The 23,691-nt window shown below is 37.1% G+C and overlaps 1 protein-coding gene across 16 annotated transcripts in view; it reads right to left on the bottom strand.

Moving 5' to 3' along the window:
• The window catches only part of gramd1ba (GRAM domain containing 1Ba), a 68,511-nt gene that overhangs the window by 9,267 nt on the left and 35,553 nt on the right, over positions 1–23,691 (bottom strand). For 9 of the 16 annotated variants that reach the window (XM_058789168.1, XM_058789163.1, XM_058789177.1 and 6 more), the window contains 3 exons: positions 11,872–12,088; positions 10,501–10,521; positions 9,448–9,468 (listed from right to left, as the gene is read on the bottom strand). In XM_058789168.1, the coding sequence (XP_058645151.1) occupies positions 9,448–9,468; positions 10,501–10,521; positions 11,872–12,088 (259 nt within the window). Of the gene's footprint in view, positions 1–9,447; positions 9,469–10,500; positions 10,522–11,871; positions 12,089–15,252; positions 15,454–20,171; positions 20,329–23,691 lie in introns of those variants that run through there. The other 7 variants (XM_058789166.1, XM_058789165.1, XM_058789170.1 and 4 more) reach the window with 6 other exon arrangements.

The following is a 23,691-nucleotide window of genomic DNA, read 5'->3' as shown; positions in this document are numbered from 1 at the left end:
GCCAGGCCACGCTCTGAAATGACCTGGAGTAACCTCAGCAACTATACTTTGGCATTACCTATTTTGTTGTTTAAGTGAGTCTCAGCACCTCAACACCAGCCGAACAATGCTCCACAGACAGCAGGAGAACTCCTCACATTGAGAGACACACATCGCTCTTGAAAATGGAGTATGTTTTCCTCAGGAAATGAGTCAAATTTTTAACAAGACACAGAGTACAGTTAGTGGTAACGTAGCAATGTTCGTCCTTTAGAATTGATCACCTGATGCTTTCAAAATGGAAATGTTCCTTGCAGCTGCTCTCTTCTTGTTTTAGGGTTTACAAGAAGCAGTTCCAGATCCAGCCAATAACTGAGGAACGTTGCCACTTTACAATGTTTCGGATCAAAATGGTTCATGAAGGTTTTCCAATACGGTTATCTAATAGGAACATTTGCATGTTTGGCGAGAAAAAATCAATTCTGCCAAGAAAAACAAAATTGTGAGATTGTTGTCCTAGAAATATCCAGAGGCAAACATCTATTTACACAAATCCAAAAACAGAAAAGTGCTTGAGGAACCCCCCAAAAAATAACCATCTGTTGGGAAAACAGTTTCTTCTCTTCAGACAAAAAATATTTTTTCTCTCAAAATTCTTTCTTCAGCATGCATAGTCAAAATTACACACATTAATATCCTTGCAAGCCAAGATGCGTTCATCAGTCACTTCTGAGTTAATTTCTTCCCAGAGGATGTGAATTTTGTCTCAATAAATCTCACAGAATAGCCAACATGAGCTGAAGCAACCCTTTACTACGGCAGGAAAGAGTTCTCACTGAGACTTTCCACAAAACAATTCTGCCAAGAGGAGTGGGAGTGGCCTGAGGGAATGTTTGTGTGTGAGAAACAGGGAGGGGGAGGAGCTAAGAAAGCCAGCTGGCCAATAGAATGCCAAGGAGAGGAGAGAGGAGGGGCCGTGTCAGATGTAGTAACCTCTTTGCTTCAGGCTGTACATTTTTCTCACTCATGATCGAAGAGCTGTGAGATTTATATGCTTCTCCTAAGACTGTCATTACACCCCTCCCCCTTCCAGGTCAACCTAGATTTCATGTCTCTCCAGAAATTTTGCAAAAACACCATTTATACTGCAGTGATAGCTGCTGTTGTCAATTTCCTGAAGACCCTGAGGTGCTTAATGCCTGAACAAGACACTTCAGCTTCCACAAAGGTTTTCATATCATTGCGAAACCCCAAAAAAAGTAGCATGAAAAGCAGAGGTTTTTTGTTTGTTTGTTTCATGAGGTGGGAGTAAGAGATCAAAACAGTGGGAGTTGGAGAAAAATATAGGATGGAGAGATAAAGAAAGGTTGAGAGAGAATCACAGAGGCCCCCATTGTGCACAAGTCATTTTATGGTGTTAGTGTTGAGGCATGGCCAAGGACAACGCCTCAGTCTTCCTTCTCTCCCTCATACTCGCACTCTCACGGGGTGAACGAACTCTAGTTAACTTCCTGCGCTGGAGGAAGGGGGGGCGTTGAGGGGATGCCAAATGGGTGAATCATCTCTGTTTCTGGCCTCACCGCCAATCCCCTCTCAAGCAAAACATCTGAGGCCACTACTGAGGCAGACTCATTGTTCAGCTCAGGAGCAAGACACTCGGTAGAACCATCTCATAGCATTTGTTTTGGAAGCTCTAAGAAAGTCCCTTATTTGAAACATTTTGGTACTATGTCGGGTTGTCACTTGATGCCAAATGTCAAGGCTGGGTCAATATCGGTAAATTTGAGCAAAGTAATGGAATTGAAATGTATTTCAATTGAAACAGTGACTAAAATGTAACCAGCTTTGGTCGTTAGAGATGTTGGAGGATGAGTTCGGTTATTCTCAAGGTTTTCCTTCTGTTGGCTTAACATGGAGTTTTTTTCCCCCTGCGACAGGCAAGGCAAGTTTGTAAAATGTGTAAAATGGATTGTAAAATGTGCCACATAAATAAAAATGACTTGACTTGACCCTCCTCGCAACCACACGGGATGTGATTATTTACAGTCCTGTGGCTGCATTTTCTTCACTGACGCCATACTGGAATGGACATTTGAAGAGTGTTTACAGCTGACATCTTACAGCTTGCGGTCATCTGTCCACCCAGGAAAAACAAAAATGAGCAAAGTTTAATATTTTCTGATAAACTCACAATTGGAGAGAGTCCCAGCATCATTGTTTCCTGCTGATCTTTATAAACAGGCACTGTTATCTGCACACAGATGCTGGTGTCCACGCGTCCTGTTTTCTTCTGTTTATGGAGACATGCAGAAGCTTCATGCCCATTCAGACTGCCCTTGTATCTGTCTTACATTTTTGAGCCAAATTTGAGCCATCATCCATTCACATGTCAAAACACGGTCAGTTCAACTGACTCGAGTGCAGATCATTTGCTTCAAATTGAAAATGTATGTTTTCACTTTATTTTATCAGTGGAATTCAGGCAATGAAAATGCATTAAATAAAACAATATAATATAATATAATAAAAACTGAAGAAAAAAAATTGCCTGTGAATAACTGTAAAATACTGTGCATTATATAAACATTCAGTTTTGCTTTTAAAGTGATTCTGGGGGGGAGGGGGATGTATTTTTAATGTAAGGGTCATTGACGTATAAGAATTTTCAACAGGCCGATTTTAAAATACAAAAAAATATAATATCTACTGTAACTGTTCAAACATTAAGAATGTTGTGTACACATAAATTCATATTAAAATGTAAAATTAAGTGATTTTAGTGTTTTTTCATCCAGATGAATTGGCGTAGCCTTAAAAAATGTCATGTGGTGCGACCATGATTTATATTCAAATTAAATAATTTCTTTAACATGCTTAACATTTTTTAAAAATGTTCTCAGTAATTAAAGTGTTTAGAAAAATATTTCCATTTAATTTGTTTTTGTAAATAATGATCTCTTATTTTTGTTCTATAATTTCAGTTACCTTCTTAAATGTAGTTAACAGACTTATTTTTCCTGCAAATTGCATAAAACTGATAAAAATGTTTTAAAAATACCATTCACTGAAGCATAATGTAGCAGTGATTCATATTTCAACCACAGAAATTAGATATTTTATTTTTATTTTAATACAGTTATTGCTATTATTGGTTCCATATGATGAGTGGTCCCTCCAAATGACAAAAAGACCTTATATCATTAAAAATCTATTTAAAGAGACGTGTGAAAAGTGCAGCACATGGCATTAACTGCAGGCATTTCTTTAGCCCCAGTTATTTCTGTACTTTGCCCAATATTGGCTGCTCAATTGACCCTTTCGCCGGGAGTTTGACTAACAAGCAGTCTGACATAATATAACACCGAAAAAACAAACCAGACAGGAGAGTAAATTAACGTTGGTGGACTTGAACTTGAAAAATGGTGTGTATTGACATCTTTATACTGTTGAAACAAGATACCTTCTGACCTTCATGAATGTTTATTTTGTGCTATGACTAGTAAAGATGAAGAGATTATTGGTTCATGTGCCGCTTGAACTGAGGCACTACGGCGATCTGTCACGACATGTTAAAGAGCCACAAAACAGTATTTGTTGTTTGAATTTCTAAAGAAAAATGACAAAATGTGAACACTGAGACTTTGTTTCATATTAAAAGTAACCAGCTCTGTCTTGCCTGTCAGTGTACTCTTTGCTCAGCGATTTTTTAATGCGTGAGAACATGATGCGTGGCATAAAAGTGCCATGGTTTGTCGGACGTAGCAACAGTAACTAAGGGGGGTGGGTCTTTGCAAAAGGTCAATTTAGAGTAGGGGGAGGTTGCTGGCTCAGGTTCTGAGATGACAACATTAACATCTTTCTTATAGTAGAAAATAACATCTGGAGTTTGTGCTAAACTGCAGGGTCAGAATTAACATACTGCCTATGGTGAGCGTTTATTTTACTTTGCTTGGCAGTATAATCTGGTAGAATAGATTAAAATAGTTATTAATAAATAAATAATAAATTACTAATAAATGCATAATTACCAAATGCTCTGAATTATTACTATTATTATTTTTGCATTTTTTCAAATATTGTACAAAGATTAAACATAAACAGTCTGAAATGAACCAAATTGCATAAAAATATATTCCAAATTATACTAAAATAAAGTATTTTATGTATATAAACCATAAATTGAATATAAAAGCAAAAAAAACTGCCAAATCTGGGACAAATATCTATAATAGAAAACACTCTGCAGTGGTCGCACCACATGATATTTTCAAATTCAGTCGAAATTTACAAGCACAGAATTGGTCACCTAAATAAAACAAGCTTCCCCCAAAAGGTCACTATGAAATAATTGCAGAAATAACTTATTCATTGTTTTTTTGAGGTCATACCACATGATATCCAAATGTGGTAACTACATACTAGCCGTTAAAAAGATTATTTTTTTCCAAATTTGAAAGAGACTTACAAACCTGCCTGATGCTTCCATGGGTGCTTGGCAAATTTGTATATGATGCAAAGTCTTATCTTTGAATGGATTTCAACATAAAAGTCCCAAAATGGTAGTTTCTTGATGGTCGCACCACATGATATTTCATAAAATGGAAATCATCAGACAAAGTTTGTTTGTATATTATGACAGAAATATAAATACAAATGCTTTGCAATTTATATTTGCAATTTTCTTTAAAAAAAAAAGTTATGGCCGGACGGTCACACCACATGTTATTTTGACACTTTGAATAACAGAAAAATTACAAATAACTAAAGTTTTTTGAAATGTTAAAGTGAATTCATACATGGGAGAGGCCCTTCATATATATGGCATCTTTTTTATGCATTTAAACCAATTTTTAACTGAAAAAATGCAATCGGACAGATAATTTAGGCGTCACGTCATTGACCCGTAAATATAAAATTTAAGGATAATATGTAGACAATATGAGAACTTCTCTTAAGTTTCCTGCTTCTCAGATTTTTCTCTTAAGAGGAAAAAAAAAGGGAATCTGAGTTTCAGGAGAGACCTCAAAATCTCATGTGAACTGGAATGTTTTTCATCAAATTCCTCCAGAACCAAATTAGCTATACTATGCATTTATAGCCTGATCCATGACAGAAACAGAAACACTGTTTATTTGAGAGAAAGAACACTGCAGTCTTTGTTCTGCTGTTCTGCAGTGCACTTTCATCGAAATGGCCCAGAGGTTATGACCGACCATAACACATTGACAAAACATCACAAAGGCACTTGTAAAACGATGAAAAATATCATTAAGAGCTGGCTGACCCAAAGAAAAAAAATAAAAATCAATACTTTCCCACAGGAAAAGAAATGCTGCGAAATGCCAGGTCAAACATCCAGCCTTGCAGGCGAAAGAGTAATCTTTTCCAACATGAAATGCCTGTGAAAGCAGTTTAACTCAAACAACACTGGGAGGCGACAAGCTTCAGATTCACATGATTCTCATCATCCTACAACTGATAAAGCCTTGTGGATGAGCAACAAAATAGTATTTAAAGCATGGGCGTCAGAACCATTGTATATGGGTACCCACCCACTTTTGAAGACCAATGATATTGGACCCACCCACTTTTACCATCTCAATTCATTCCACATGACGAATGCCCTAATAAATTAAACTCCATTTAGCTACAGCCTTGAATTCCACGCTGCTGGTCCCTTAAATCCATTCCACTTGGCTCATTTAGAGTCCATTTAAATTAAACTCCATTCCGTGTTTTCAGTTCTTGAGCCTGCTGCACTCCCACGACACAGCAAAGTGAAAGGAAAAGAACAATTTTGGCAAAAGGCGGACACGAACTCAGGCCGCTTGCGTCAAAATAAATGCTACGCGCAGTCGCGCATTATCATTTACAGAAATTACATACTACAGAAAATGGCATATACTCCAGTAATTTTTTTTCTGGGGGAGGACCCACCCACATTTATTTTGCTTCTGACGCCCATGATTCAAAGGGGTGGTTGACTGTTTTTTTTTTTTCTAGGCTTGATTGTGTTCGTGGGGTGCAGTCAAACATGTGTTCATGCTTCGTTTTTTCAAAAAACGCATTATAGTGAAACTTTAATGATGTATAGTGATTAAAGCGACGTTAAAATTAAATGTTTGCGGCCACATGAAGCTGTTAGAAAGCATATAGATTGAGGATTTTCTAGAAGCAGGGATAAAATAACATTTTGTGTGCCCACCTTAACAAAATGATAGCTGAAATGTGGTACTTTATTTACTAAAATGAGTTTAATCTTACCATATCCAAAAAAAGTTTTTTAATTAAAATATTCATATTAATCAAGTATTTATTGACTTTTAATTCACCTTATTTCGAAATGTAGAAACTGTATTACGTGCTTTCAAATGTCCTTTAGTTATGATTATTTCATTTATTCACTATACTATTTATTACTAATGTCTCATTTCAGTTTTAGTTAGGCTCTAGATTTTTATTTATTCCAGTTTATATGAAAATGTTCATGTAGCGTGGATTAAAATTCATATACAGAGTAAATCCTTTTCACTGAACATGTTAAAAATAAGTCTGAAAAAGTTGTTGGAAGCATGGTGGTGACGTTGAAGGCGAGCGACCGTGGTGCTGTAGTTCGTTTATAGCCTAAAGGCTGGAATACACTACACGACTTTTAAAATCTGAACAGATTTTTAAAACACTAGGCATCATACACTTACCGACTTTGTAAATAGTGACAAAGGAAAACTGGGCATCATACACTACGCGATTGAAGATCATACACTACCAGACTTTATAGTTGTGTTCCAATCACAACAAACTCACGCAAAAACGTGCGCCTTGTTGCTAGGAGACGGATGACAAATGAAAACATACGTGTTCTAAAATCAGCTGAAAACATCAAACATGTTTGATATCCTCCGACTGGATAGAATCAAAGTCTGAAGCTAAAAAATCGGAGTCTGTGACCATCATACACTACGCGGTTTTCTGTGGAATCTCTCAGCTGTAATCTGCAGACTGGCTCCGACTTTCCTCAACTAGCATCAACTTGTTCAGACTGTAAAATCGGGGGAAAATTGGGGCAAAAATCGCGTAGTGTATTCTAGGCTTTAGTTTAGCTTTTAAGTTCTGGCGCTTGTATTTAGGCTTCAAAATTAATAAAAGTTATATTATTTTGTTAAGATTATCTTGATGGACAAAATGTGTAAATTTCATGAACTATGAACTAATCCAAAAGCCTATGGAAAAATCCTATTGGCTTTTTGTCGAGGGAACCAGTTTCATGCTAACAGCCAATCCGCATACAAAGTGACATCAATTTTATTAAAATAATAATAATAAAAACAGATTCATATCTTAATACCTTTGTATCAAACTGTAACAAAAAACCTACAGGGAACCACGGTTACATTTTGACTGAGTGTGAAAAAATACAACTGAAGTAAAGCAATTAATGCAACTGTTGCTTTATTGTAAAGTGTTATTCTAACAGTCAAAATAATATTCAAAATCACGTTATTATTTCTCTCGCTCTCAGATTGTTTTCACATTCCAGACTCAGATAGCCAAAGAAAAAGCATTAAATATAAATCTCACTCTCTCGGCTGCTTCATATTAGCGGTCGGCAGTGCAGCAGAAACATTCCCTTCATATTATTGATACTACAATTAATATAGCAAAACTCTTGCTTAATTCAATTCAATTAATATTCGATTGTATAAAATGCAAGTGCATATATTACGTGACCAAAACTTCACTAGTTCTAGCGTGTCACACATGGACATTTGAGCTTACTGTATCACTGTGCGTTGATCAGTTGTAAATAAAGGTTCAAATTAAATCTGAATTCATGAATGATGCACTCACCTGTCGATCTCTTAATTCTCTAAAAAGATCAGGATGAGCAAGCGACAAATTCTTAAAAAGATTTGATGTGTTACCTCCAGTGGCAACACATGATTTATAGCAACACTTGCATACAGGTGCAGTAAGGTCAGCTCATTCACCTTTGTCATCTGTTTTGTATGCAAAGTAATGCCATATTTCACTTCTACTCTTCTTTTTATTTATTAATTTCGGGTGCATTGATAGAGTTTCATCTGTTTGATCCATAGCCTTGTTCTGTTATCACATTTACCGGTTGCGCAGCAATTTGGGAAGCACTGCCACCTACAGGTGCTTTTCGCAACAGCAGCGTATGAAATACTGAATTGAGCAAAATTATGATATCGTACTAGGGCTGGGCGATATATCGCATGCGATATGCATGCGCATCTCGTCAGTAAATCATCTGTTTTCAAATTGAGCGGCATTTAATACGCAGAGCCGTAGATCACTGACAAGCTACGCAATATCGCATTCATTATCGCAGATTAATCGCCTTCGATAATGAACGCGATATTGCCTAGCTTGTAAGTGAACTACGGCTCTGTGTATTAAATGCCGCTCCATTTGAAAACAGGTGATGGAGATTTACCGCTAATCAAGGAACCGGCTTTACTGACGAGATGCGCATGCATATCGCATGAGATATATCACCCAGCCCTATATCGTACTGTTTGAAATATAATATATACTGGTATTTTTCCAGTACCGGTATCGCACATCCCTATATTGTAAACAATGACGTCGTCAATATTGCTTATCAATGTGAAGAGGATAGCGCAGAACCTGTGCAAGCATGGCTCTTAATGGTATGTTTTGTTCGTTTGTTGTTGGTTCATACTTTTAGATACGCTGTTATTTGTAAGTGCTACTGCTTCTGTTAGCTTTTAATATACGGTTTTATCCTGATTAAAGCTTTAATGCAGCACAGCAACCGCACGTGCGTCCACGTCCATGTATAATGCTTCTCATTGCTATGTGAAAATAAGTGTATAATTGAAACAGTTTGTGGGAGCTGATCTGACGATCTGAATGAGAGAGAGAGAGATGCAGAGCATGTGCAGAGCAGGAGACGCGAGGAACAGTATTAAGAACTGCTGCTTTAGAACATATGATTTTGAAACTTGTGAATCCATTAGAATCGTTAGAAGACAGAATCACGATTTTTACGTGCACCCCTAGTTTTCTCTTCCTCTTCTCTAAAAGCAGCATAACATGGCCTCGCCCCTTCGTTACATGTTCCCGAGGGCGGGGTTTATCTGGGTTCGTGACGTAACAGACCCGGGAAGTAACTCATTGTAGTCCCTACGAGCCGTTTTTGTAGGCATTAAACTGCCGGAGTTTTAAAAGATGATATCTCCGTTTGCATTGAACTTTCAGCGCCGCAACTTTGCAGATATTGTTTATGCTCAAACAGTTACATTACACACTAACTAACGTTAAAAAAGTGAAATCACAATCAGCCACCCCTTTAAATAAAAAAAAACAGCGTCCATTTCCTAAAGAATGACACCAATACCATACAAACACACAACACAACATTCAGTATCAAAAATCACTGATACGAGCAGAACATAATGAAGAATAAAAAAACAGACTTACGTTATACCAGCTTTGACTCTTCTGTGAGTTTAAAGAATCCGATTTTGATGTTGAAAGAAATGAGAGAGGAACAGAGAAACATTAGAGTGAGTTTTTAAGGGAATATACAAACATTTGGATTAGACTATGTAGGCCTACATATTATACACACACCACAGGGTTTAATTCAAAATCTGCAGGTATACCTGTGTTTTCCATAAAGATTCTTATCTATCTATCTATCTATCTATCAAAAAATGTTTGATCAGCACAGGTATACATGCAATTCATTTGAGTATACCATAAAACAAAGGATTATGGGAAAGCTCTGTTTGTGTATGGGATTTCGTCTGTGCTTGTATCACGTCTCATACACAAAGCTACCACAAGGGGGCAGTCTTTACACTAAATCAAAGCATTTCTTTCAAATGTTGCAAAACGTAATAAACATTTTATAGAGGACTGATCTACAAAACCACAACTACTTCAAATTAGTCTTAGCAGCGATTATGATACAGTTTTATGATACATATACACAAATAAAGACCTAAGAGAAATATCTGCAAAACTCTCTTTCTCTGACTCCAAACAACAGCAGAATGGAGACAGAAAAGCATTGGGACTCTACAGTTCTCTACTGCAGACTCTTCTCACAGGATGGGGCAGGACTCAAGAGCACAAATATTAATTTCTTACTTTAATCAGGTTTAATCTGTCATACTGGAGAGAAAGTTCATCAAGAGTAAGAGGTCAGGTGTGAGATGTTTTACTATATATATATATATATATATATGTTTTTCTGCCTCTGCGACATGAGTAATGCTTCTCTATATGGCGTGGGTAACTAAAACTGCTTTGGTGTGATGCTGCATCGGATTGTTATCAAGATTACATTTTTTTCACAGTTTATCAGACACAGTTCATAACATTCAACTTGGCATTACTAGCTAGTTTAGCACAGGGTTTGTTTAGCATGCACTAGGTTAACTTAGCACAGACAGGTGAAGCAGAGCATAATGGGATGGCTCACAGGCAGGGTGGAGGTACAGTAGAGCAGAAAAGAGTGATGCTTACTTTAGACAGTCTCTTGTGTGACTAGCATGCATGAGAGGAAGAACAGATATCAGAAAACAAACAAAAACAGAACTGTATGAACAAGTGCAGAGAAATGAAAAGAAAAAAACAAAAACAAAACAAAAAAACACTGTTGGGTTGCAAAGCTTCTCCACATAGCAGAAGAGATGTTCTGTGATTAACTCCTGTACATGAAGTGCTGATGAATATGAAATGATTATGCAACGATTACTGACTTCAGACCAGAATGAAATGTGCCTCACTTTTTGACGGGCATAAAGTATTTCTCAAATGATTTCAATTTGTGAAACATACTTTTTTATAAAATACATTGTTCTTCTTGAAGAGGAGAACTCAACCTTTTACCTTGCAAATGAAATCCTTCAACAGATGCAATGACATGAAATGAAAGCAAGAGTATCAAAATCTACTTTGCTGCCTCGTTGTCTACATCTTTAGAAGCAAAATATTAAGTTCAAAAATATATTAGGGATGCACGATATTGGAAATCTGATGTGCCGATAATTTTAAACTCATTTTGGCCGACAGCTGATGCCGATACATTTTCTTTTGTTTGGAAACAACACCAAGTCTCTCCTGTGCAGAGATTATGCATAAATTATTTTTGTTTATTTTGAGCAAAAACTTACTTGTTAGAACTAAATAAACATTATTAAAGTTCTTTTTATAATGAGAGTACATTGAATGCTTTGAAAATAGCTAAAAAAATAAATAAATAATAATAATTGTTAGGCATATGCAGCAACCTTAACATTTTAATTGTAGATTTAACATTTGTAGATGGTCTAAAAATTTTTAGACTTTTTTGTATGTAAGTTTTCATAATGATACATCTGAAAAGAAAAAATACACATTTATGAAATAAATAAATATATATATATATATATATATATATAAAACTATGTAATTTACAAGCCTCATGTTTATATATAAAAGGAGAATGATAATAAATTAATAGATTATCATTAAATATAATTTGATTTAATGTAATTTTATTTCATATTTAATTTTTTTTATTCATAATAAATATTAGAAACTCATCTTATCCTTACCTTATCCACAGTGAATATGCTGCTAAAATAATATGATGCCTAAAAATGTTTTCTAGGTAGGCAGCTCACTGGGTTTTGAAGTCAGTTTACTGGAAAGCTAAACTGTTGACTTTGTTATCATATAAGATCATGTGGATAATCATCGCTATGGGTATAAATCATCTACAATTTTATAATATGACTGAGAATTGATTTTAAAACCTGCACTGATATGGAATTTGATCCCAAGTGTGCAAGACATGCAGTATATGAAAACGGAGAGAGCGGAAGTACAGTATGCACAATCACACACGTTTACCTTGGAGTTTTTCCCTCCGGGGCGGGTGGTGTGAAGCGACTGGCTGTAGGTGCGCTGGACGGCTTGTTCCGGGGTGGAGGGGGATTTATCAGAGGAATGATCAGAGCTCTTTTCCACCATGTTCTCTCCCTCTGGACTCTGGGGCGTTGGGGAGCGCGAGCGTTTACGCAGGACAGGTGAGCAGGCCGGCGAGCTGCGGTTCGAGTTACTGGCAGTGCTACAGAAACAAGAAAAATATCCTGTAAAAACAGATTCTGTACTTCCAAAGGAATACAAATGTTTGTTGGATGATGGCCGGACACTTTGAGCACACGAGTTCCAGACACACTGATCTGCAGTGCTAAGATGAAGGTTCGAGTTTTCTATAAACCAGCAAAATGCTTAATAAACTAAACGTCTTTATGAAAATGTGAAAATGCAAAAGGTTTCTGAAAAGTTAGGTTCACGTAAATAAAAAGCCACTGGCTCAGTTTAAAACAAACAACAGAAGTCAACCACCGAAACAAACATGTGCACTCACTGGCCTTTCACCTCTGCCCTGTTAGCTTCTAGGAATGTATTCATACTGACATCTCACATCTCTGACCAAAACACAGCAGCGGGGGTCACATCGAAAAGTGCCGCAGTTCTGCTGGGAACTTCCACATCACTGATAATATCACATTGTCTTTAGAAGAAATTATGAATGCAAATTCATATGGTGTTTTTTAGATCAGAAAAACAAGATTGGTTAAAATACAGGAACTAAACATCTGATAATCTCTCTGAAGCACAAAACTGAGAAATTAAACAGAGAGCAATAAAGAGATCTTTACTTTAGTCTCATGCTTCTCATGTTCTTCTCCTGAGACCATAAATTAAAATCCAACAAGTTCAAAACACACGGTTAGATTTTTCAATCAATTCTATCTGCAATCAAAAATCTCAGTATGAACATACATCTCTAAAATTTCCAGTATCAAATGAATGAATGAGTCATACTGCACGGTAATTTTGTTATTGCCTCTTTTATTTCTTCAAAGGGCTTTTCGGCAAAACATCTCAGGCAAAGTTGATACTTAGAATAAAGCGTCACTGAGAACTCCATTAATTCTTCTAGGCTAATGAAGAGTAACCTCTAGACGATAAAGTCATCTTCTGGGAAGAACCATCAGAATGACACTCACTAGCTGACCTCAAACACACAGAATCTCTTAAATCAGGCAATTTGCTTATGAAGGTCAAGATGATGTAGATAATGCAGAAAATGAAAAGCAACCACTCCATCTTATCTGTGTCTCAATCTCTCTATGCAGCAATCCTCCATCTTCCTGCTGTCAGCCCTTCATCTGTCCCTCAGAAAGGGCACCAAGCTCTATCTTAATTATTAATGTTCTGTACCTGAGCTAAGAGCTGCCCGTCTGGAAAAACAAACACAGTGTGACAAAAGAGAGATAAAGGGAGAGAGAGAGAGAGAGCTAGCAGATAAAATACAGCAACTCATAAAACACCTCACAATCTCTCTGGGTTCGTGATATCAGCCTAATGCACTTGTGATTTTGCCCATGCAGCAACACTCAAGCACTCAAGGAGCCGTTCCCTCCCATGTGTTTTAGAAGGTTCTGACAGTGAATAAATCACTGCAGATGAAACCTTCACAGAAACAGTGGCATAAAATTACAGTTGCATAGACCTACATCTGTCATGCTGTCAGGAATCTGTTAGATCAGCTGCTTAAATGTTTTCTTTTACAAAGTGAGGAAGGGAAGCACGGCTCTGGCAAATGAACTACTAAGTTGCTGATTTTAAATTCCATAATAAAAGTCTAAATAAGTAGTCTAAATACTAAAATAAATCATTTTAAATGCCATAAGTGAATTCAAGCATTAAAACTTTATAATGTACAGTCTTAAAACTGTGATATTTAGATAATAGCAAGACATGTCAAATGTAAAAACATGCTAAACAAGCATGCACAATTCAATATTAACTGATAAATTTAAAAATATATATTATTAGTCTATATCGTTCCAATATATTGTGCACCCATACATACTGCCATGCTACTCACCAGGATTACTATAGTTAACTAAAGAACAATTAAAAATTACCTAAAATAAAAGAAACATTAACTATAATAATATAAAATATACAAACACATATTTCAGCTAGTTGACAAGGCAACATGAATAATTGAAACTAAAAATGAATACACATAACATAATGAAAACACACCACGTAATTACTAAAATGTTAAAAATTTCATCGCAATAACTGCACTGTATATTACATTCTCCTTTTGTACTCATCTTCATATTTTATTATTATTATTATTATGTAATCCTGTCTTATAAATCTGAGCTATGTGTGTACCTTTTTTTTGACGGTTCCTTTTATATTTATGCTATAATTACAATTCAATAAACATAATTATAAAAGTATGCAAATAAAAACTCAAATTCAAAATATTAATAAAAAACTATATCTTGATTATACTAAAATAAAACCACTACCCACTAATTGTGCACTATAGTACATATATTGTGCAAAGTGCATGAATTAAATAAAAGCTAGTAATCCATTTAAAACAACTCTTTTACAAAAGCCTCGTCCATCATGCCCAGCATCTGATGTTAGCGTAAGCTTCAAGCACACACGTGCCAAAGAGATTCTCTCTCTTCACGCCTATAAAGTGCTAAAAGGTATTTTCAAACACTCTATAGAAAAAAGCTGGTGTTGTGGGCGGCCGTACAGCTCTCCTCACCTCTCACATGTCATATCGGTGCTCGTAAGGGGCCTAATGACAGGCCACAGAGGCGTCTTCACATGTGTATGTGTGAATGCAGTTTTCTCACTTCTGCTTAAATGTTGAGACCAAAAAACCCACACACATGGTCTAAGACATTTTCTCAAACCAAACCATTTATCTACATATCCATTTGGTGGATATGTAGATATATGATATGATATGGATATATAGCCCACATCACGGAAAGCAAAAAGCAGTGATAAACATCTTTCTCACACTCGTTGAAGGGGTGAAAACACTCCTATGTGATGCAAAAAACGCTCGCTGCATGCAGCAAATGCGATGCATTGCCCTGATCAAATGGCGCATATCAGATACTCTTCTAAAAACATCCAGCTCACAGATGCTTTTGCCACTTTGCAATATATAATAGAGTAATTGATAAAAAGAACTGCTTGGAATTGGATGAAAAATGGTTTTATTTGCTGGTAATGTCAAAGAAGTTACTCTATTAAATATTGCAAGCATCTGTGAGAACTAAAATACTGGAAATTGTTGCTAATGGACATGTCAAGTGTGACTGCCCATCATGCAAATGCAAAAACAACGACTTCTCTTCATGATTTTCATGCAAAAATCACACACGGACAAACCTGGTGGCCATGAGGGGCTACGGAAAAGCGTTGGGCTCTGCTTCATTCATTCAGTGCGGCTGCGGTGTGAGGATGGAGTGATGTGACGAGAGAGGAGGAAAAGAGGAGGCGGAGCTTATCACCTCTGAATCCAGCATCCCTGTTCTTTCAAGCAAGCTTTCTCATTTTTTCGCTCTTCTGCATGGCCGTTTCTTCTGAGGTCCCATTACTCATTCACTATCATTAAGTCAGGGTCAGCGGGGGCAGGAGGACGGTGAGCTGGCGTGAAAAACGGCTGCTGTGCGGCGCAGTGTGGCGGCTGGGGTTGATTTAATATTCATGGGTTTCTTGAATGAAGCCGCTCACGTCAGCAGCCTGAACGTCAACAAGCCAGTCTCTGGCTCTCTACCCCTCCCCCTGTCCAATCACACCACTCCCCTCTCTCACTCTTACTCGCTCTCTCTCTGTCCGCTCCTGTGATGCGTATGCCAGCATATTCTGCACACACATATATTCTGGACTGTATATTACCATTGCATAGTGCAAGATGCCTCAAATCCTGTGCCTTGTTGAAGAGCAATGTGCTGGTATTTTTCTTAACAATGATACTTACAGTTTTTTGGTGGATGATAAAAGAGGCAAAAATATGGATTCCTGTGATGACAAAGTTGAATTTTCAGCAGCCATTCACTACTCCAGTCTTCATTGTCACATGATCCTTCAGAAATCATTCTAATATGCTGATTTGTTGTTCAGTTATTATCAAATATAACTGGTGCTCAGTTACTTAGTTTTTGTATACTAATTTTTGTGAAAACAATAATACATTCTTTGATGAATAGAAACTTGAAAACAGCCTTTATTTAAAATAGAAATATTTAGCAAAATCTTTTTTTAACACTGATAATAAGAATTTCAGAAGCATCATGTGACACTGAAGACTGGAGTAATGATGCTGAAAATTCAACTTTGCACCACAGGAATAAATTACACTTCAAAATATATTAAAATAGAAAACGGTTATTTTAAACTGCAATACTATTTCACAATATTACTATTTTTTACTGTATTTTTGATCAAATTAGATCCAGCCTTGGTGAGACTTTCAAAAACATTAAAAATTTTAATTAATCTAAAAATGTAACTGTATTGATTGTATATGCATATTAGACCAGAGTCAAAATCAGGTTATGATTAGATGAGTGTCTAATAAGATCAGAACAGTCTGTTTAAACTGTCTTCTGTCCAGTTTAAGGTGATAATATTGCATCAGATCATGATTCAGTTAGATCCCTCAAATCAGATCAAAATGAAATCAGATGAAAATTAAATACAAATTTGAGTAAAATCAGTGCAAAATCAGATCAGCTGTATACATCTACATTAAATTAGGGTCTAGCATCACAGATATCAAATATGAGTCACATCAGATTGTAATCATAATTCAAGAATAATCAGACGATTCGCAATCACAACATAGCAGAAACAGAGAGACAAAAAAAAGACCTAGATCAAATCAACCAAGATCAAATCAAACCATGAATGTGTGAATCAAATCAAACTAGTCTATAGTCTAATCTACACTGAATCAGAGATTGAGAAAGAGAGAGAGACAGCGCATATCTGCTTTAAATAGGCCTGTAATCTGCTCAGTCAGGGCAGTGTAATACATGGCAATGCTTTTCAGCTGGGCTACTGCAAAACAAATCACCATAGAGAATAAAACACAAACATAACTGGAACAAACAGCCCAGCTTTACTGTAAGAAAAGCTTTATAACAAACCGTATGTCGGCCTATACTGTGAAAAGCATGAAACATTTTGTATGCATACAATTCCCAGCAGACCTACTATTGTATAACTGCCAAAATGTACAGTATACATCACAACACCCTGCTTGGAATAACTTATCCCACAATGCAATGCACCTGACCTCTATTTCCCATGAGATAAATGAACTATTAAGAATCAACCATAATACAAATGTCTTTTTATTTGTCCTAATATTTGATCCAACTGCAAAAATACATTTTACAAGTGCTGTATGTAGTTTTTTTGTCTTACTAGAGCATAAAAAAGCATAAAAAAAGTGTTTGCAGATATTTAGGAAACATGCTAAGTTCACATACATCTTCCATTTCAGAATGTCTGTTTTTGTTTTGGTCTGTGTGATTCCGCCCACTGACAGTTTACCCAATAGGGTTTTGACACCCCTGGTTGCCAGTTGGTGGGAAAAACAGCGTATTGCAGCCATAGAAGCTTTCAATCAAACTGGGTAAGAGATCGCAGATTCTACCCAGAAAAAAGAAAAAGAAAAAGAAAAAATAATTAAATAAATAAAAGCCTCGGCATCAATCTAAAAAGCTCTGTAACCAGAGGAATATTAAAATGTGGATAAATCAACTCATCAACTTCTCTCCTTCACTCTCAGCTGTCACTGGGGTGGTACCTTTTCAAAAGGTACAGTTTTGTACTTATTAGGTTCAAATATGTACACTTTAAGTACTAATATGTACCTTTAAGGTACCAAAATGGACCCTTTAGGTACAAACATGTACCTTTTGAAAAGGTACCGCCCCAGTGACAGATTTTGTACCTTTATTTCTGAGAGTGTCCCATTGTCAATCGCTTGTCCTCATCCGTGTGTGAATATACAATATTACGTACTGCACCTTTTACTAAGGTTAACAACTTTTGGACTGTCAACATCTGTCAAAACATAATGTAGCATACCACCATCAGATATGTTTTTCATTCCATACTACATACACACAGTATTTTTAACAGTATGCAGTCTATACTGTGCAGTATAACTGAAAATCACTAGCATTCTTCGACTGTGACAGGCTACACTAGAGCGGGAGCTGGTCATGTGACCACATCTGCCTTAGGAAGTACATCCTCTTTATACTGTATTCTACTAAACAGACACTATAAATCTGGATTATCAAACAGGATTATTTTTTAAAAATCATATAAAAGTAAACAAATTGGCAAGAAGAGTAGTAAATCTCTGATGAGCTTTCATAAGGGACTCGTAATTGTATATCAACATGTCTCTTGGATTTCGCTGCAGTAAACACACACAGATGCACACAGTGAGAGCTCCGATCCAAGGACACACTCTGCAGTGCTCATTTAACAACGCTGGGAGCGAGAGTCCCACCGGAGGACACAGCAGCACACAGATGCTGAGACTGTCCACACTACTACCGCAGAGCGGCTTACGAGCAGAAATCTCTACAGATACACCAGTAAACGGAAAAACTGAAGATAAACCACCTACAAAAAATACGCAGTCATTCCATGTTTTTATAACACATATTATGGTAATATCTTGTCTCTTTTGACATGTTCTATGGTAATTGTTTTTGCTTATTGTTAACAAAAGAGCAGGCGTAGCTATTATAACTTGAATGTGCGCGCCTTACCAATTTTATTGGTTAGTCAGTAAACGTGGATCGTAGTTGCAAACACACTGTGCGATGGTCATGCTGAATTTCTGACACTCCCAGAAAATTATCGTAGACTTTCTTTGGTCGCAAGACCGTGACAACGGCCGTCTTTGAACCTCTTTCACTGTATGACACCGGACCACCGATTAGGAACCATGATCACATAAATCGCCACGATTGTTTCACGATGCCAATCTTTCGTCTGGGACAGCCGAAAATCGTGCAGTGTGTTTCGGGCTTTACAGCGGCAAATTAATTATAAGTCTCACACATTCACAGAAAATACTTCTGTGTTGCAAAATAAGATGGATATGACTCAATCAATACCATGGTATATATAAGAAAACCAAGGCATTGGTCTAATTTCCATCAACTGATGATATGAGTCTAGGGTGGGACTGTTTATTTTTTGACCAATGGCAGACAGGGGGAGTGTCTGGGAAACCTCAGATCTAGTGGTCAAGCTATTTAATGGCATTTTAATGAACTAAATAATAACTAAACAAAGTTTTAATGTACATATAGGTTATTATTAATCAACAAATATTACATTTAATATAAAACTAGCAGCACATTTCTTGCAAATTCTCTTTACGATAAAGATGTCTTGATGACCTGTGTTTGAGGTTTTATCACCTTTAATTTGTCAGAAATAGTTGTTGTTTTTTTCCTGTGGAGATTTTTTTCTTTTTTCTTATGTGATTTCTAAATGTCTGAAGACAACAAGCTCAGATAAGACATCTCGACACCAAGGTCTTTATAAACAAGCTTTATCAACTGATCTGATATGGAACAGATTTGCACAATAACATAATTGCCAAACATTTGCATTTAGCATGTTTGTGACTTTAAACACACAGTACTACATTACAAATGACAAAAATGTGTCAAAGATAGAGTTGGAAGCGACTGCTTCATATTAAAAACATGACATAAATGGGCAATTTTAACCATTTTCCACATTTTTTAAATTTTATTTCACCAGTTAGCACCTTTATCACAAATGACTTGAAATGAGAAAAGAATATGAAATGATCACATGAAAACTGCACTGTCACTTCAAAGACTAATCTATTCTGAACTCAGAGCTCCAAATTAAGCTTCCACTATCCAACACTATCTAATCATTCTGCCATCTGAGAGGACACTGTTACATAATCATTAAAAGTTTAACATTAAAGTCAACCATCTCGGCCTCAGCTGTGAGACTGCCAATCGCTCGGAGCTATGGAGAATGAATTCAGTCATCAGACCAAGTCGACGCTGTTCTTGGTTGATGTAAACAAGTGGACACTAATACGTCATTGCAGATCTCTGACAGCGACAGATTCAGAGCGCATACTGCACAATGCAGGTGTTTAGAATGAGCACGGCAAGCCAAATTCTCTTTCCTACAACACTAAAATAAGATGTACACACAAATGAGCACTGCACAGAGAGGAGAGGCCCTTGACAGACCGGTTGGCATCTGCCCGTCTATCTTACCAAGCGAGCTTGAAGCCTTTCATTAGTGCAGTACAGGCTGTCCTGATCCCACAGTGTCATCTTCCCATTTCACGGGCCGCCTTTCCCAAGGCATCCCGAGCTGGATGTTAATCCGGGTGGGTTCGGGTGATCCCAAGCACAGGTGATCAGCCCGACTCAGAATGCCTCATTCTGCATGAAAGTGCCGGGCCAGCCACACTTCCACATCCTGTGTGAGAAGCGCTCATGTGCACCTCTCTGAAATGCAGTAGCCTCTCTCTCTCTCTCTTCCTGCAGATGAGGGCATGAGCGGCTCTCATCTCAATCCGGCGCTCACTGAGCATGCTCAGATCCTTCAGGCCACTCCCCCCTGCTTCCTTCCTGACTCAGAGAGATTCCTGCCCGGTCTCTCAGCTGCTCTGTGTGTGAGGGACTATGAGGCAGTCGACAGCTGGTCCTCTAATCCCTTAATACAGATGGACGGTAAACACTGCGAACAGAGTGTGCGTGTGTGTGAGGATTAGAGAAATGTATTGTTTGGTGTCTTGTTCTATTCCAGTTTGAGCTGCTATATGCCACACACACACACACTGCTGATATTATGGCAAATATCTAGTCACGTGTACAGGCCAGCAGCGCTTCCCTGATCCCATTGACACAGAGGTCACTGAAACATTCACAAGCTGTCTGAACACATAAATGTTTTTTTAATTTATTTTTTTATTTTGATATGCACTTAGGCTGTACTTGCCAGTAAAGAGCAATGGAAGTGTTCACTGCAGAGGGATGTGTCGTTCAGATGTGACTGAGTATAAATGACAAGACACCGCTGAGTCACTGTCTCCAACTATTCTTAAATACACTGACCATGATTTTGCAAAGTATGACGTGTTCCTGAATCAACATCCTTGTTGGTCCTAGAACAACATTTATACCAACCAATAAAATTTTAGGGTTCGAATTGAGTTTTTTGGGCATGAATAGTATTCTAACTTATCATTTTCCTCTTATTTTAGTGGTTAGGAAAGTTGTTTCTGTACCAACAAAATGTGTTGCTTCAAGTCCTCGACACAATCGAGTCAAATATGAACAAAAATACAAAAGGTGTAGGGATGTAATTTCTCTCATTTCTCAATGCGATATAATTCACAATGCTGATTTTCTCACTAATTTTTACAAATTATAAATGAAAGATTTAAGGACAAAATGCTGAACATTTCTTAGTGAAACTGAAACGTGTCAAATGAGAAAACTAACTGGAAATTTTAAAACAAACCCCAAATAACACAAATTAAAGAAATCTCTTCACATAAACAAACTAAGGCTTTGCCTGTGTTCTTTCCCTTTAAAATTACATACAACCACTGTATTTTAATCACAATCCAAACAATGTTTTTAATCTAAATTGAATTTTATGATTTCAAAATGTGGAGCAAAAACAGAGTGGTCTGACTTTTTGTGTAGCTATACTACATAAAACATCTGCACGAAACAAAAACAGCAAGACGGGCTAAAAATGCAAATTCACTCTGACAGCAGGTGGTGCTTATGGAACAGTGGCAATATAGTGTTTTCTTGATTACCACTGTAAGCAAAGCAGAGCTGTGCTTATGAACACTACTTTAATATGCATTATAAAGAGGTAAGGTGAAAAGAAAATGCTATCTAAACTTCTCATGTACACTCACATAAACTCCCACCCCCAACTGTATCACGATTTGTTTAACATTTCAACTGACTTAAATCATCACATATTTGTATCGATTTTCAACTGGCTAAGGGTGCACCGTTGCATCCCTAACAAGGAGTGTTTAAACTGACAGTGCAGCATCAGCATAACCAGAAGTGAATTTCAATGAGAGTTAGTGATTTGAGGCAAGACCAGGGACAGCAATTGTTGGCAATGTAACAAAATGTATGCAAATACACAGTGCAGAAACTACCACTGGAAGTACAGACAGTAAAGCGTTCGATTGTCAGCCAGTAACAAACAATAGGACTCTGACTTAATCGCTGTCAGTGTGAACACACCTACACTGAAAAGAAAGGTGTAGAAACAATTTTAATTCAGAAATTACTAGTAAATTTCACAAATTGCAAAGAAATGGCAAGTAACATATTTAATTAAATGTGAAATTCTTAAGTAGAAAGATACACATGAAAGATAAAAAGAATGAGGACACCTCTGACTACTATTTCCAAATACTATGAGACTTCTTAAATGACCAGCACACATGCCAATTTACAAAGATTGCTAAACACATTCATTACACCTCAAAAACAGCCATATAATTCCCATTTTCCAATTATGCAGAGAATGAGTCCCTGTAAAAGCATTAGCCAATCAGAGTGAGTGCATGTCACTGTGGTGCTGAATGGACAGCTCCATCACAGGCTCTGAATGTGAACACACCGCATTCTGTCTAAAGCACTATTTTATCTGGAAATAAAATGCACAATATAGGTTTGTGAGGACAAAATTAGACAAAATTAAAAATGGATAATGTTCACTCCACCTTGGGATTTAATTGCATAATGTGGCACAACCTTTATCCTTTTATAAATTCATATTCTGATTCTTATATGATCTGAGACGTGATATTTCTTGTCCCAAAGCGGGTGATGTCCAAATAAGGAATATGTTCAAATATGGAAAAATCTTTTTAAATTGTTTCGTTTCATCAACAGTGCTTCTAGAATTTCCCAGCATCAGTGGAGGTCAGTGCTGATGTGAAATATCAGTATTTCACATGTAATCGGTTGCGTCATCGGTTACACATGCTCCTTTGCCCTTGCTGGGTCTCTGGGGGTCTGAGTGAGGAAGCGCAGACGAGGATCTCTGGCTCCAGCAGGCCTGCGGAACTGGGCCATTGGAGGCTGTAGTTTATTTCTGCGGGTCCAGTCCTGCTATGTTTAGCCCCGCAGCCCCACGGCCTCCGAGAGCTGCCATATAGCCCCGCCCCTTCGGCATCACCGAGCTCACTGCCACATGGAGGCTGACAGGAGCCAGCCAATGAGAAGAAAGCGTGAGGAGTCAGGTGATGAGGTGACTGTCGGGCTCAGTTAGTGAGTGTACAGGAGAAGTGAAGTGAGGCAGCTAATCCCTGCATGCACACACACACACACACACACACATACAGAAACAAACCCAAGCACTGCACACAACCCTGACTAGCAAAAACAACATATTATTATACCACTGAAAAGATTTCAGAGGGTTAGAAGATATTACTTATTTCCAATATGAGGGCAAAATTATTCAAATGAACACTTATTTTATACAGTTTTTACTGAATATGTACACAAAAATGTATATATTATTATTGTTATTATTACGCATTGACAAGGCTGTGGGTAGAGTTTTACACTGAAGGGGGAACAACAACTGGCCAAACTGAAACAGTTATTAGCTGATGCCAAGGCAAAATACTGGCCTAATAATTGGCCTGGAATATCAGTTTGTGACTCATAACCATATAATTTTTATTTTTATTTTTTTGCACTGATTGTTGAGAAAAATAAGAGGATAATATAACTATGG

Source organism: Onychostoma macrolepis, chromosome 10 (genome assembly GCF_012432095.1).
Source record: "Onychostoma macrolepis isolate SWU-2019 chromosome 10, ASM1243209v1, whole genome shotgun sequence".
NCBI lineage: Eukaryota > Metazoa > Chordata > Actinopteri > Cypriniformes > Cyprinidae > Onychostoma > Onychostoma macrolepis.
This window is presented reverse-complemented; position numbering and strand designations above follow the sequence as displayed.